General features: G+C 43.4%; 1 protein-coding gene across 1 annotated transcript in view; it reads right to left on the reverse strand.

Annotated features, from left to right (window-relative positions):
* Positions 1–1,461: 1,461 nt before the first annotated feature.
* Positions 1,462–17,095, reverse strand: part of LOC138854269 (pyrimidodiazepine synthase-like) — a gene marked incomplete at its 5' end in the record, with an annotated part of 45,942 nt that continues 30,308 nt past the window's right edge. Inside the window, 1 exon segment of the mRNA XM_070096499.1 lies at positions 1,462–2,967. Coding sequence (XP_069952600.1) covers positions 2,842–2,967 — 126 coding nt within the window.

Here is a 17,095-nt window from a genome sequence, read left to right on the forward strand (position 1 = left end):
CTAACACAGATCGTCAACACAAGATCAAGAATCACATAGCACAAAAGAACTTCCCACCCAAAAATTTTGCATCACCACATATACTGTCATCTATAGAGATTATCTGTCTTCTAGATATAGGAAGGGTATAGGAAAGTATTGGTTTGGAAATAGGATATTTGATGAGTGAAACATTCTCCCTAGTAGGGTTACTGAAGCTAAAAACCTTGGGTAGTTTCAAATTTAGGTTGGATAAATACATGAGTGATAGGGGTTGGATATGAGTGAGATTTACACATGAGTAAATAAAATGATCAAAGCTTATTGCCTGGGTAGCGTTGAAAAATGGGTTGGGAAAATATTCTGTTAGTGGAATGGATTTGTGAAGGACCTGCCCAGTATGGGCTAACTAATGGGAGATTTCAACTATAGACAGATTGACTGGAGCAATTTGACAGGAAATTTAGAGTCGGGTGACTTTCTTGATACGATCCAGGATTGTTTTTTAAAACAGTTTGTGACAGAGCCAACTAGGGGAAATAACCTCCTTGACTTGGTTCTTGCCAGTAGGGAAACACTAATTAATAATCTTGAGGTTAATGATGAGCTTGGGGAGAGGGATCACAAATCACTCAAAAGCCTACTGCAGTGGCAAATGTGATACCTATTTTCAAAACAGGTGACAGGTCCTTAGCTTCGAACTATAGACCAATAAGCCTAACCTCCATAGTGGGAAAATTTATGGAATCAATAATTGCCGAGGCAGTTCGTAGCCACCTTGAAAAGCATAAATTAATCAACGAATCTCAGCATGGTTTTACAAAGGGGCGTTCCTGCCTTACGAATTTATTAACTTTTTTCACTAAGGTATTTGAGGAGGTAGATCATGGTAATGAATATGATATTGTGTATATGGACTTCAGTAAGGCTTTTGACAGGGTCCCACATCAGAGACTATTGAGGAAAATTAAAGCACATGGAATAGGAGGAGAAATTTTTTCCTGGATAGAGGCATGGTTGACAAATAGGCAGCAGAGAGTTTGCATAAATGGGGAGAAATCAGAGTGGGGAAGCGTCACGAGCGGTGTTCCACAGGGGTCAGTGTTGGGCCCCCTGCTGTTCACAATCTACATAAACGACATAGATGAGGGCATAAAGAGCGACATCGGCAAGTTTGCCGATGACACCAAAATAGGCCGTCGAATTCATTCTGACGAGGACATTCGAGCACTCCAGGAAGATTTGAATAGACTGATGCAGTGGTCGGAGAAGTGGCAGATGCAGTTTAATATAGACAAATGCAAAGTTCTAAATGTTGGACAGGACAATAACCATGCCACATATAAACTAAATAATGTAGATCTTAATATTACGGATTGTTCCTTCTATGAGGATAGACTAAGTGATAGGGGAATTAGGGGGGATTTTTTTCTTAGATTGGGTAGCTTATTCTGTTATTGGATTAATGGGAAGCCTACCATAAGATTTCTTAATTATTAAGGGAAACCATGATTTTAAATTTAAAATAAACAGAAAACCATCAAATAACTTTTCTTTTGTGTACTATTATTCTTCACATCATGATAAAGACAAATTTTCGAGGATATATATAAAATACCGACACAATGGAAAAATAAAACAGTATAATGTGATCCTTTATTGACAACGTTGTCAATAAAGGATCACATTATACTGTTTATGTGTTTATTTTTCCATAAACGTTTTGTATTCACATCCAAGTTTTTGCGTATGTGTAACCCAGACTTCATGTATAAAGATTTTTTCAAATTTTATAAAACAGTAATGATCTAAAATACCGAAAATACTTAATAAATCCTTTAAAATGCTAGAAAAACATTTTGCAATTCGTAAAAGGACAGTCATATTCAACCAAAAATATGACGGTTTTTCCTTTCCATAAAAACTTTCTTGATATACCATATCTACTTAAGAATTTTAAAATCAAAGATGTATTTATATTCCCTGAAAAAAATACTGATGGATGTGTCTACAAGATTCCTTGTAAGATGTAATAAAGTTTATTATGGTCAATCTGGAAAAAGTCTTGAACTAAGATTACAACAACATAAATATAGCATTAGAAGTAGACAAGAATCTAGTGTTCAGTTAATTCACGTGAGAGATTTTAACCATCCAATCGAGTTTCAAAATGCTGAGAAAGATATATCAGCAAGTTTATGGTTGAGAAAAATGTAAGTGAATCAAGTTTCATAAAAAACAGTATTGATTTTAATAGGAATATTAGTTCAGGGTTATATAAATTAAATTAATTTTCATAATTAGTAGTATGTGTGATAGATCTTTGATTAATATTACTGTCACGTATCCTGACACTCCCACCTGCATCTTACTGGGTCAGGTGTGAGTGTCACACTCCCACCTGCATCTTACTGGGTCAGGTGTGAGTGTCACACTCCCACCTGCATCTTACTGGGTCAGGTGTGAGTGTCACACTCCCACCTGCATCTTACTGGGTCAGGTGGGAGTGTCAGCATGTGAGCTGATTAAATTTCTTAAATTTAAATATTGCTTATAAGATAGAATGTGGTTAAATAACACAAACAATTCAACTAAATTCCAACCAAATACCTCATTCATTAAATATATGTAAATAGTTCATGAAATCCTTGACAAGATTCCTCTGTTCATGGCAAAATATGTTAAAAAGCAATATAATTAATGTATTTTTACCTCTGCATCCTTTCTTACTCTATCTTCTTGAAGATTACCCCACATTTTTTTTTACCAATATATGTTATTCCATGAGTCAACAAACTTATCAGTATTTTTTAATCCTGGGTCTAATTAAACCGAAATATATGATGGAAGTCTTCAAAGTCTTCAGTCTTCCATGTCATAGTCTGGACGTCCTTCCAAGCGAGAATTAAGGTACTTCAAATGATTTTCTGGTGATATAAATGATAACTTAACAGCTGCGTCGTTCTTCATAAAATCCATCCAAGAAAGCTGTGGGAAAAACTCTGAGTTAGTAATTGTATTGTTTCATATTTCATTAGCTGTCTTTCATATCTTTTTTTTTATCTTTATTTATGAGAAAGTTTAGAAAATATCACTCATTTCCACCCGTCTCATCTTCCACATATTGAAATGTTTGCCTGTAATTATATTCTGGCACAATGCCAAGAAATAGTGGTCATTTATTGCTTCAAGTTAATGGAATTCCTGTAGCTGACGAATAGAACGATGAAAATAGGACTTAAGAGATCAATTAAAAGGAAAAGTGAGACAGCATCAGTCTACAAAAAAATAAAATTGATGCAAGAAGTCTATCTCCAGTGGAAAACCAAATATAATTTATCAATATTTTTGGTACTTTCAGAGAGAAGCAACAAAGTGCAGGGCACTAAAACGTGAGGTATATAATAAAGACACTTACCTTTCAAATCAACAAGGCCATAGAGTAAACTTCTCAGATAAATAAAATTAAATGGTAACATTTCCATTGTGTAGCAAAACATCCGTCCTTAAATCACCCTTGTATAAATCTAGTGTAACCAGTGCGAGGTCAACAAAGAGAGAGGAAAAAAAAAACTTCTGTAATAGTCAACAATGATGCAAGGAAGGACATTTGTCCAAGTGTATCTGTATAGATAACAGGTCGGAGGCAAAAGAAGAAAATAGGGAGTCACATAGAGAAAATCGACGACCTCACATGTATAAGATTCCATATTTCCTCTTTCACAGGAACAAGGAGGGACATTTGATGAATTTAACCCAAACATGCATGCTCCTTTCACAAGAACTCAACCCAAACATGCATGCTCCTTTCACAAGAACTCAACCCAAACATGCATGCTCCTTTCACAAGAACTCAACCCAAACACATGCTCCTTTCACAAGAACTCAACCCAAACATGCATGCTCCTTTCACAAGAACTCAACCCAAACATGCATGCTCCTTTCACAAGAACTCAACCCAAACATGCATGCTCCTTTCACAAGAACTCAACCCAAACATGCATGCTCCTTTCACAAGAACTCAACCCAAACATGCATGCTCCTTTCACAACCTAATCTCCACAAATACTGTAGTTTCAAACCCTACTCTCTCAAATCTCAGCCATGCAAACAAAAAGAAATTAGTGGATTACTAAGAGTTTGGCACATATGATAATCAAACAAGCTGTGCCCTGCCCACCACCAGATACTGTGGTCAGATGATATGTATATATAACAATATATAACATCGTGTTACTATTTCTTCTATACTTGCAGAGAGACGAGGGTTCTAGGACTATCGTGCTTCCAATAAACATGTTGTCATTGCATTTTGTCTTCCAGCACAACAGTGATATAATTGCACTTTAGATTTTCTTTACAACTATTAACTGTTGCCAAATATACAAAGCATAATTTTTAGTAACTGTGATATATCTGGGAATCTTTCCCAGTCTGCACTACTCATGTACATAATTATCGAAATAAAAATGTATGGTCAGTTCTTTAGTTATTATAAAACGGCAGTTAAGCAAAAAATGTCCATTTTGGGTTAAATGTATGAAATTTGACACATAGTTGAAAATGAACCCCTATAGATGTGAATCTGAGTCAGCAGCATCCCAGGCTGCCACGGCTATTTTGAGCAATTTCTTCAAATTCATATATGTACGGAAGTACAGAACCCAGAATCATGACATTTGTCTTAATGAATAATTTGATGTCATGGATGTGCAATAAGAATAATAATGAGAGACGAGAATATAAAATGCAGGAGGATTTGGCTTAATTGTCATTGCAGCAGCAGCAGCAGCAGCAGTAACAACAACAACAGCAGCAGCAGCAGCAGCAGCAGTAACAGCAGCAGCAGTAGTAACAGCAGTAACAGCAGCAGCAGCAGCAGTAACAGCAGTAACAGCAGCAGCAGCAGCAGTAACAGCAGTAACAGCAGCAGCAACAGTAACAACAGCAGCAGCAGTAGTAACAGCAGTAACAGCAGCAGCAGCAGCAGTAACAGCAGTAACAGCAGCAGCAGTAGTAACAGCAGTAACAGCAGCAGCAGCAGCAGCAGTAACAACAGCAGCAACAGTAGTAACAGCAGTAACAGCAACAGCAGCAGCAGTAACAGCAGTAACAGCAGCAGCAACAATAACAACAGCAGCAGCAACAGTAACAACAGTAGCAGCAGCAACAACAGTAGTAGCAACAACAGCAGCAGCAGCAACAACAGTAGTACCAACAACAGTAGTAGCAGCAACAGCAGCAGCAACGGCAACAGGAGCAGCAACAGCAGTAACAGCAGCAGCAACAGCAGCAGCAATAACAACAGCAGCAGCAGCAGTAACAGCAGTAACAGCAGCAGCAACAGTAACAACAGCAGCAGCAGTAACAACAGTAGTAGCAACAACAGTAGTAGCAACAACAGCAGCAACAGCAGCAGCAGCAACAGCAGTAACAGCAGCAACAGCAGAAGCAACAGCAACAGGAGCTGCAGCAACAGTAGCAGCAGCAGCAACAGCAGTAACAGTACCAGCAGCAGTAGCAGCAACAGGAGCAGCAGCAGCAGTAGCAACAGCAGCAGCAGCAGCAGCAGTAACAGCAGCAGCAGTAAAAGCAGCAACAACAGCAGCAACAGCAGCAGCAGCAGCAACAGCAGCAGCAGTAACAGCAGCAACAATAGCAGCAACAGCAGCAGCAGCAGCAGCAGCAGCAGCAGTAACAGCAGCAGCAGTAACAGCAGCAACAACAGCAGCAACAGCAGCAGCAGCAGTAACAGCAGCAGCACTAACAGCAGCAACAACAGCAGCAGCAGTAACAGCAGCAACAACAGCAGCAGCAGCAGTAACAGCAGCAGCGCTAACAGCAGCAACAGCAGCAGCAGCAGTAACAGCAGCAGCACTAACAGCAGCAACAACAGCAGCAGCAGTAACAGCAGCAACAACAGCAGCAACAGCAGCAGCAGCAGCAGTAACAGCAGCAGCACTAACAGCAGCAGCAGTAAAGCAGCAACAACAGCAGCAGCAGCAGCAGCAGCAGCAGTAACAGCAGCAGCAGTAAAAGCAGCAACAACAGCAGCAACAGCAGCAGCAGCAGCAGCAGCAACAGCAGCAGCAGTAACAGCAGCAACAACAGCAGCAACAGCAGCAGCAGCAGTAACATCAGCAACAACAGCAGCAGCAGCAGCAGCAGCAGCAGCAGCAGTAACAGCAGCAGCACTAACAGCAGCAACAACAGCAGCAGCAGTAACAGCAGCAACAACAGCAGCAGCAGCAGCAGCAGCAGCAGTAACAGCAGCAGCACTAACAGCAGCAACAACAGCAGCAGCAGTAACAGCAGCAACAACAGCAGCAGCAGCAGCAGCAGCAGCAGTAACAGCATCAGCACTAACAGCAGCAGCACTGAACACAATGGCAGAAAAATGAACTCTTTATTCGAGATACAATACTTATATTTTGATGAATAAAAGTCACATGGTTGAAGGCAGCACAGAGCAATAAGGTAACTATGGTGGTTAGTGAATTATTCCATTCACTTAAAATGTCTTATAATTCTTTCAACGCACCGGCAGTATCCCACCCAGGCAAGGTGGCCCAAAAAAAGAAAACCAAACTGCCTCTTTTTAACTTTAGTAATGTATATAGGAGAAAGGGTTACTAGCCCCTTGCTTCTGGCATTTTAGTTGACTCGAACGACATATATGGCTTACGGAGGAAGAATTGTTTCACTTACCTATGGAGATAAAAGGAAATAAACATAAGAACAATAGGACGTGTTTCCATAAGACAACTGCTGTCCATGTTAACCCATCAGTATAAAATGGGAACCCGGGTGTTAGTCGACTGGTGTGGGTCGCAGCCTAGGACAAAATTGACCTAATTTGCCCGAAATGATCTGCATAACAAGCGGCTTTCTGTGTAGCCGCTTGATGTCAACTAGGTCTGTATACTTTGTACATGTGTTTGTAGAAATAAAGATATTAATATTACATTATATTATTAACAAGAACTAGCAAGAAAATAGAAGAAAACCCAGAGAGGTGTTTATATACATGCTTGTACATGTAAGTGTAGTGTGACCTAAGTGTAAGTAGAAGTAGCAAGACGTACCTGGAATCTTGCATGTTTATGAGACAAAAAAGACACCAGCAATCCTACCATCACGTAAAACAATTACAGACTGTCGTTGTACACTCAAATGGCGGGACAGTAGTTCCTACTTTGATGAAAGTTAAGACACTTGTGCAACATCTGGTTATATTTATTTTAGACGTTTCGCCATCCAGTGGCTTTATCAATACAGATTCTTTGGACATAATAAGAAAACTGAAGAACTATATACAAAAGATGAGGTAATCAGTCCCTCAGCCTTGGAGGTGGTATTTAGAGCACCGTGGTCGTAGAGATTCTGAAGCAGAGGCAAGGAGACTGGCGCTTATATAGGCGTCAGTGATAAAGCCACTGGATGGCGAAACGTCTGCAATAAAGATAACCAGATGTTGCACAAGTGTCTTAACTTTCATCTTGTCGGTATTGTATACCTGTCTTGCACAGTTCCTACTTTAGTGGCAGCTGTCTAACATTAAGGGTAATACTGCTTCTCCTGGTTGTACAAGTAACTCAAGCACTGCTGGTAAATCTGATCTTTTACAATCTTCTTGTAATGCGAGAGTCGCTTAACCCGTCAAGCACAACAATGGCTTCGTGTTGTAGATGAATGGTTCAAAGAACCGACACGTTGTTAAATTAGACACATGTGCAATTCTTGGGTATCTTTATTGAGGAAACGTTTCGCCACACAGTGGCTTCATCAGTCCATACAAAGGATAAACTTGAAGAACAGGAGGAGAATGAGGTAATCAGTCCCTCAACCTTGAGTCGATGTGGTCAGTCCATCAATCTTGAATAGAATACGGCAAATGAACGGAGAAGCAGCTAATAAACCGTATGGCAGGAGAGGTGCAGCAGTCGTAAATGTATTCTGTTTATTAATAAATGTTCACATAGAATATAAAATATATAGGGGGTGGTAGGAGAAGAAAATATTCAAACCCCAGGGGAGAACCTGGAGTTTTCCCTGAGGGTCCCCATTCCAGCTGTAGAGGTGGTACTTCCCTATATACTTTTATTAATATATATATATATATATATATATATATATATATATATATATATATATATATATATATAAGATGGGGTCCACCTCTGGTGTAAATTGTGGGACCCACAGCCTCGGAGAACTGGATAAAAAGGCTTCAAGGAAGAATATTTGGATTTCTTCCTGAAGCCGTTTGAATATTCCACTTTCCCTACCACCCCATCTTTTCATATATTTTCTTTTTACCAATAGGAACATTTTTTTACATAATATGGTACAGAAGATTTAAGAGATACATTGTTGATATAAAGGTGGCATATAAGGTACCTGTTGTTACGTGTATATCACCGATTATAAGGCGAAAATCTCATCCAGCTCCTCAGAGCTGGGGCGTGTGCCCAAAATACAGCAGGCATTACCCCTTTGAACAGCCGCACTGAGCCGCTGGAACAGAAAACTAGCTGCCCTTGGATCCCTAGTTACCCTGATGAGTCTTTTTCCCAGCTCCTTAAGGAATTTAGATGCACTCTTTCCCCATGAGCCAAGGGTCTCTGAGCCTATGGGAACAAACATATAATGATGGGCAAGTTCTCCATATTTTCTAGACTTTTGGGACTCCCTGAAGCTGGCAGCTGCCCCTCCTTCCTCCCTGGTGTATTGGAGATAGGCATCAGCCAAGGTAGATGCACATGTATAGTCCCACACCACCTGCTTCCCATCTGTCCAGGCTTGAAGGGTGATACCATCTGGACGCTTCTGGCTGCCATCAGATCTGCTTAGTTGGAGTGGCTCCCTTACTGCTGGGCATCCAGATGTTGTGAGGCTCCTCTTGATAATGTTATTAACCTCCTCATGTCTTGCAATTTTTTCCTCGGATTTACGGCACACAAGACCATGGTAACCGAATCGGTCTGCTGCTTCTCTGCCACAAATACACCTGTGTTCGGCGAGAATAGGGGCAGCAAGTCGACGGGCAACACCGATGCGGATGGTCTGTGAGTCGAGGCGTGTGCCAAGGCTGGAGTTGGGAACAGCCAACAGAAAGTCCCCAGCATGAGGGGCTCTCACTGCCAGGAGGCGGGCTCTATCCTTCCCTGACACACTCTGAAGCATTGTTGAGGCTATATTTTCCACTATTAGACCATCCCAGTGCGATTGTTTGTAGTTGTTGGGGGGAGCAGGTCTGGTTTCAGAGCCCGTTAGATTATCCCAGATCATTGCTCCGTCAATGAATTTTTGGTCCTGGACTCCAATCTTGTCCCTAAGATGTTCAGGGAGAATCGCTGCTACAAGCTCTCTGAATGCAATACACGAGGACAGAAAAGCAGGTAACACAATCTGTGATGACTTGCGGACACCAATGCCTCCTAGTCTGACTGGAAGTGTAGCTTGGTTCCACTGCCCGTCTTCTAGAGTAAGGTTAAGTACTTTCGTAAAAATCTGCCTCAGAATACTGTCATATTCGTGCAGTATAGGGTTATAATATGAAGGTGCACATCTTAGGAAATATGTCAACCTGGGCAGACTCAAGCACTTTGTGAGAAGGTACAAGGCATCGTGGGTGTCCAGACTGCCTATTCGTTGTTCCATTCTCCTTAACTCTTCCAATTTCTTCCTGAGAATTGTGTCAATGGCATTGCTTCCCAGAGGTGCTCCTAGCAAGACACTATTTGTGGGGGCAATGACTGCTGCTCCTGGTAGTTTTGATCTCACTGCATTTATCACTTGTTGACTGACTGAGATGATTTCACATTTGGATGGATTCAGGATAAGACCCATTTCCTGTCCTCGTGTCATTAGCTGTGTAAGGTCATGTAGGAGGGACTCCTTTGTACCTGCTAGTGTGCCATCATCTAGGAACTAGATGTTTAGCTCGCTGGTCAGTCTGACTGTGATTTCCCTAACTGCTATACAGAAGAGAAATGGTGCAAGAGGATCTCCTTGTTGGACACCCTCCGATGATGTGATTTCATGCTCTCCAAAGAGAAACATTGATTCTTTGCTAAACCCAGCTGAAACAAAAGGGAAGAGACCAGGGAAATGTTCTTGTACTGCTGCTAATACCACGTCTCTTTTCAGGAGATTGAATGCATTCTTGAAATCTAATTTTACCACTGCATTGTCCTCAGGCAAGTTTTTGATATATGCCCTGGTTGCATGAACCGCTGCTTCACTTCCTTGAGAGACCCCAAAGCCAAGCTGGTTTGGTTGAAGCATCATGGCTGCCTGTGCACGAATACTTTGGACAGCAGCTTTGGATACGAGGCGGCATAACGTGTTGCCTACTGCAATTGGTCGAATTCCTCCATCCTTCTTTTTAAGTGCACAAAGTGTTGCACCAAAAAAGAAAGGTCAAATTTCTTCAGGAATCAGACCAGCCAAGGAATTGTTGACGAACCTTGTGATCTCTGAAAGCAGTATCTCTGCAATTTCCCCAATAACTGGAATAACCATTTCCTTTAAATGCTGTGGCCTTATTACAGTGTAACCCCCAACAGAGCCAGATGGGAACGACATTATTGCTTTGTAAATGTCTGAGTCTTCCACAATTAATGGTTCCATAGTGGTGACAGAGGTGTTGGAACTGTTGGTGCCACTGGTTTCCCTGGCAGGGTGCTTTTCTCTAAGTGCTTCAGCCGAGTCAGCATCCCTGGGAGCAACTATATCTTCACTGGTAATAATTCTGATTGCCCCAACTGTGTTGCCCTCTTCAATTTTCTTGCTCACCTGGACCCTGACTTTTTCACTGTCAGTGGAGTGAGTGGGACTTCAGCCTCTCCCTTTTTTGTGTTGACGGGGAAGGCGAATGAGGTTATCAACTCTAGGAAAATCTCTTAAGGATTTAATTATCATTGAGGCTAGCCTCTTTCCCCTTCTTTCCGGCACAGCTAAGCAGACATTGCCAAAAAGTAGCAAGTTGTGCCATGCCTTGACGGTTGGTGAAGCATTTAAGATAGTGGAACCATCGTTTACTTTTTTCAGGAGGTCTGAAGGTTTCCCAGCTGCGTGTGGACGGGCTCCTTTTGGAAAATGTGTGAGTGTCCTCGTACCTGTTGCTTTAATTGCTTCCAAGATATTGTCTGATGAAATGAGATCTGTTGGAGTGGGTTCAGGTGCCTGAGGTGGCTCTGGATCATCACTTTCCACAGGAGGACATCCTGAACCAGGGCAACTACCGTGTTTGCAGAGGAAACCATTAGAGTTGAGACAACGAAGCTGTAAGCATGACCGACACTTGCCTCTCCTAGTATTGCCACCATTCGCTGCCTGACCACGGTAGAGTGCGGTTGTGCTCTGCACCCCTCTGCTGTTTTCAGGCGAGCTACCTTGTATCAACATGGCGCTGAGTGTGAGGAGGCGCGTAAATACCATTGGTATTGAGCTGCTTCGTGGGGCGATTTCACCCTCTTCAGCGCAAGTCTTACTCCCAACAATCATTAGGGAGACCTATGGAATCCAGGACGATGAGGTGTATGGTGTAGCCCTGAATGGGGCTTACAGAATCTTCGTCAAACTGAATTCCACATCCGTGTACGAGTCTTTGGTGACGAGATTCCAAGACGTGAGTCTTGACGCTACTCCAGCTGTGAAGGTGCGTTTGATCGACGTATCTCGCCACTTTACGTGGGTTAAGATACGTAATGTCCCATTTGAGGCAGATGAGGCTGACATCAGGAGTGTTTTTGAGACATATGGAACCGTACATCTGGCACAAAAGGGCAAGTGGACGGCAGGTGCTTACATGGGCCGTCCGGAGGGTACCTTTTCCCTGAAGATGACTCTGAGACATCCCATACCGTCTTACGTCGTGTTGGAGGACTTCAGGACGCAAGTTATGGTATCGTATGCCGGACAGAGACGTACGTGCAGAATATGTGGGGCGTACGACCATATGGCGGCAGAGTGCGTGAAGCTGAGGAGGGCGCCAGCACAAACTGGTGAAGCACCAGTTACCAGCGTGATAGCTGTTGAGAGCCCCACGCGAAAGCAAAGGCTTGGGCGCTTGTGGAGTGAAGAGGTGGAGGATTCCAAAGAGGAGACTGGCATGTGTGAGGTAAGCTGTGATGTAAAAGGATCTGTTACTAGACAAGGGAAAAGTACAGAAGTGCAAGTGCAGGAGGAGGTGCAGGCTCTAGAGGAAGAGCTTCAGGAAGTGTTAAGGACATTGACGCCGCCTGCAGAGGATGTTGTTCCTGAGCTGGTGAGAGGCACGGCGTTGCCTGTGGAGGAATGTAAGTATAAAAACCATAGCAGGGTTGACGGGCCAACTAGTAAGAGTGAGTTGTCGCCGTGTGCTGTGGAACGAGGCGTGGTGGAGGTTGAGGTACATCGTGAGGGAACCTCAGAAGATAACATGGATGTAGAGGGCATCACGAGGAAGAGAGCGGCGGCGTCAGACTCAGATGATGTCCTGACGCCGGCGCAGAGGTCTGGGAGGAAGGAAGAGCAATGTCGAAGTAGTCACGATAAGAGGCATCGCAAAAAAGGGGGGGGGGTTGATGGTGTGAAGCCTTGTGCTGGCTCTGGGGCAGGAGGCCCTGGGATGAATGAAGAGAGGAGGAAGGGTTGGAAACTATAAAGAGGCCTTAGGTGTATGACTGTGAACGTAAATGGACTGTGTAATAGTGTGAAGAAGGAATGGTTTCGAATGTTTCTGTATAAATATAGGGTGGATGTAGTGTTCCTGCAAGAACACAATTTCAAGGAGGGAAGAGTGCTCGAGGTGGAGGGGTTTCAGGTCATGACTCTGCCATCTGCACGTCTGAAAGGTGGTGTGGGTATATTGATCAGGGAGGCAAGCCCGTTTGTGTTGCTAAGAAGTGAGGGGGGAGGGGGGGGGAAGAGTATTGCGTGTGGATGGGTGGTGGAAGGGGCAGAGGGTATCTTTTGTAAGTGTGTATGCACCAGCAGAAAATGATGTGAGGGTAAAAAGGGATTTTTTATGTGAAGAACTAGTTTTCTTCTTACGTGGTTTACCTGCAGTGGCCATCGTAGGTGGGGACTGGAACTGCGTTATTAGGAGGGCTGATGTGGAACCAAAAGGGGCGGGGCACGTGTCGGCGGCCTTGCGAGATCTTTTGAGGGATATTCAGTTGCGGGATGCGGTTGGAGGAGGGGCGTGGGAGGTAGAGCACACTTTTGTAAGACGGGGTTACGCTGCTAGGTTGGATAGGCTGTATATATCTCAAGGGGTTGGGTTGACATTTTTCCGTACAATAGAAGTAGCTTATTCGGATCATCGGGCGGTAGTAGCAGAGGTGGCGTGGGAGTCACTAGCAGGTATATCTAGGGGTTATTGGAAATTAAATACAAGTGTGTTAGGTGATGAGGAGGGGATAGAGGGATTTGCAACACTGTGGGAGGGGTTACGTGCAGAGATAAATGGGGTAGAGGATGTGGTGATGTGGTGGGATGGTGTGGCTAAAGAATGGATTAAGCAATATTACGTAAAGGAAGGGAAACGTATCAATTCTTTAAAATATGGGCTTGCTAACTATTTGGAGGATAGATTACGGGGTTGTTATGCGAGGGGGGCGGTGGTGGGCACTTATCCAATGGATGATATTATGGCAATTAAAGGGAGGCTGCGTGAGGTACAGGATGAGAGGTTCCAAGCGGTGCGGGTACAGGCGGGGGTGGAAGAGGTGTTATGGGGCGATAGACCTTCATCGTGCATATTGCGTAGGCAGAAACAAAGACAGCAGGCAATGACTATTCCATGGTTGGAGGTTCATGAGTCGATAGGAGGGTACAGGGAGGGGCAGGTCATACAAGCTACGGAAGGAATGGGGGCGTTTGCTGACAAGTGGTATGAGAAGTACTGGCAACGAGAAGGGGTAGAGGATGGGGTTTTAGAACAGGTGTGTGGGAGTGTGGTATGTCAGTTGCATAACAGTGATAGGGAAGCACTGGGTGGGGAAATAACTGAGGGGGAAATATGGAGGGCTTTAAGTGGAATGCGAAAGGGCAAAGCACCGGGAATTGATGGACTCCCGGCAGAGTTTTATCAGCAGCATTGGGAATTATTGAGGCATTTTCTGGTTAGGTTATTAAATTGCATGAAGGAGAGAGGTGAGCTGGGTGAGAAGCAGGCAACGGCTGTCGTTGTATTGGTACCGAAGGGTAAGGGGCAGCATACGCTTCGGGATTACTGGGCGATCTCGTTGTTATGCGCAGATTATAAATTGTTTGCGAAGATTTTGGGAAATCGGGTCAAGTGTGTGGTGGGGCGGGTAGTATCAAAAACTCAGTTTGGTTTGCCAGGGAGGTCTATGGTGGAGGGGCATGGGTTACTTAGGGATTTCGTGGAGGCCAAAGGGGGGGCGAGGGAGGGAGGTTTGGTGGCTCTCAATTGGCAAGGGGTATACGATAGAGTGGATCAGAAAGCATTGAAAGCCATCCTCAGGGGTCAGGGGTTTGGGGAAGAAATAGTGGGTTGGGTTGAGGCGTTGTATGGAGGTGCAATGGCGAGGGTACAGATTAATGGTCGATTGGGTGGGAAGATTGTAATGGGTAGGGGACTTAGGCAGGGGTGTCCTATGTCACAATTATTGTTTGCGTGCGTACAGGACCCCTTTTATAGATTGATGGAGCAGCGTATGTGTCACGTAGAGGGACCAGGGTGTGAGGTTGCGAGGGTTTGGCCAGTTTTAATTGGGTATGTGGATGATACAACTGTTCTGATCAGGGAGGGGATGTCAATGGACACATTAGACGGGGTAGTACAAATGTTCGCAGGGGCAACTGGTATGAGGGTAAATTCAGATAAATCCATGGTCATGGGGTTAGGAGCTTGGGCGGGTAGGGTTGATTGGGGTAGTGCAGTTGTGAGGAGGCAGGTGAATTCGTTAAAAATTTGCGGTCTTATTTATGCAGACGATCTAACTGTGGCACATATGGAAAACTCGCTTAGCATGGTAGAAAGGATTCAGGGATGCTTGGGTGCATTGCGACCTTATCATTTGACCCTTGTGCAGCGTGCCATTGTTATTAATATCTTACTGTATAGCAAAGTATGGCACGTGGCAGCCGTGTTCCCATTAACTGGGCCAGCAATAACGAACATACTTAGGAAGGTTTTTAAATTCTTGTGGGGTTCGAGCTGTGATTGGATTAAAAGGGATGTGGTAATGTTACCTGTAAGTAAGGGGGGGCTGGGATTGCTGGACTTAAAGCGGAGGGTCAAATGTGTCTTCATTAAAAGGGAGGTGATGAGGGAAAGTGTGGGTGGGGGGGTTTGGCCAGGATCCATAACAGATTGCAACGGATGTATACAGGAGTTGAGTTGCATGAGTGTGAAACTGTGTTGAGGGCTCTGGCGTGGGATCGAGAGCCAGCAAAGGTTAAAATAGGTAGGTTGTGTAGATTGTTAGCCGGGAGGGTTGTAGCGCCTGTAGAGGGAATTTTCCCCATGTATGCATGGGGAAGTATATGGAATAGGTTGAGTAGGATGAGGTTGCAACCTCGTGTTCGGGATGTAATGTATCGTTTTCTGCACGGCATTTTACCGTCGGGTGTGGTTCTACGGGATAGACGAGTCGTTGACGGGGGGATAGTGTGGGATATGTGGTGGGGAGGAGTCGGTTTTTCATGTAGTATATTTTTGTGATAGAATGAGGAGTGTCAAGGGGTGGTTAAATAGGGTGATAAATAGGATAGGAGGTAAAGGAATTTCTGTATTGAGAGCATTAAGTCTCGACGTGGGGGGTTGGGAGGAAAGTGTAATCAGAGCTGTGGGATACATTATGGCAGATTATATCTATATAGTGTGGGGATTGCGGGGGAAACAGGTTACTGAGGTGAAGAGGAGGGTGTTAGCGGTAACGTTCTATAAAACGGTATGTAGAAATAAGGAAATTTATGGGAGGAGGTGGGTGAAGGATTTTTCAGAGGGATATAGGCAACTTACGTTACAGGTTTTATTAGACTTGTAATATACGAGGGAGGGGAGGGTATGATTGGAAAGTGTTGCTGGGGTAGGGAAGTCAGGGGTGAAAACAGGGTTGCCTCCCTGGTAATGGATGACAACAAATGTTTGCGTGAGTGTTGGATGAGTGATGCGTGAGTGAATAATATGTGGACCACGGGTGCTAGCACCTGTGGAGCTGGCCAGTTTTTGTGTGACTGGACTTTACACTTATTATACATATTGTGTGTGGTAATATTGATTTACGGTAATGACATTGTAATTTGGAGATTTGCTATAATAATTGCATGTATTTGCTCCAACTTGTTTTCTAGGTGCCTTGCACTGCATAGTGTTGATGCTGTGATCATGCACGGTGTCCAGAGATATGCTGTGATATGTTTGTATTAATGTCTGTGCATTATTGTTCGTCACTGGTGATCTGCAATTTTCAGTTTTGTTTTGAGAGTAAAGAGGTTAATGCACGTCAGATAGTGTAAATAAAGTTGAGCAACAGTGGTGTTATAGGTTTTTGTGGTTAGGTGCGTGCTAGGCACAGTATTTATGTGTTACTTATGTCATGGTTATATTTTATGTTGTATTGTACTGTTGTCAATAGCACTATGTTATGTCCATATAAGCTGTATAGAGCTTGAATGTCATAGTTGAAGCTGTGTTATTGTTTTAACACTGGAATTGCATGTTTAAATGTGTAAAGGCTTACATGTGTTGGATTTTGAGACTAAGTTTATTCTTATGGTATTGTAGTAATTTTGTATGTCTTTGTGACTTTTCTATATCACCATTGTTGTGTAATACATATTGTTATGTAACTGATCCATTAGGACAATTACATAAATTAATGTTTTGATCATTGCTGTGTGACTTTAGATTAGGCAACATTCATTGTATGTTAGGTTGTAAATAGTGGGGTGGTTGGGTAACCACGGGGGGGGGGGGGGGTAATAATATGTATAATATGTTCAGTGCAATGAATTGCATGGTCTGTAGTCGATTATTAAGTACCATTTCGAGGGATGTGTATATAAAAGTGTTGTTCATATCATGTAATTCTGTTGGGTAGCTCCAACAGGTTTGTGTTAAGTGATAGGATGAGGGAGCAGGGAGGGGGGGTGA

This window comes from Cherax quadricarinatus, chromosome 53, assembly GCF_038502225.1.
Source record: "Cherax quadricarinatus isolate ZL_2023a chromosome 53, ASM3850222v1, whole genome shotgun sequence".
Taxonomy (NCBI): Eukaryota; Metazoa; Arthropoda; class Malacostraca; order Decapoda; family Parastacidae; genus Cherax; species Cherax quadricarinatus.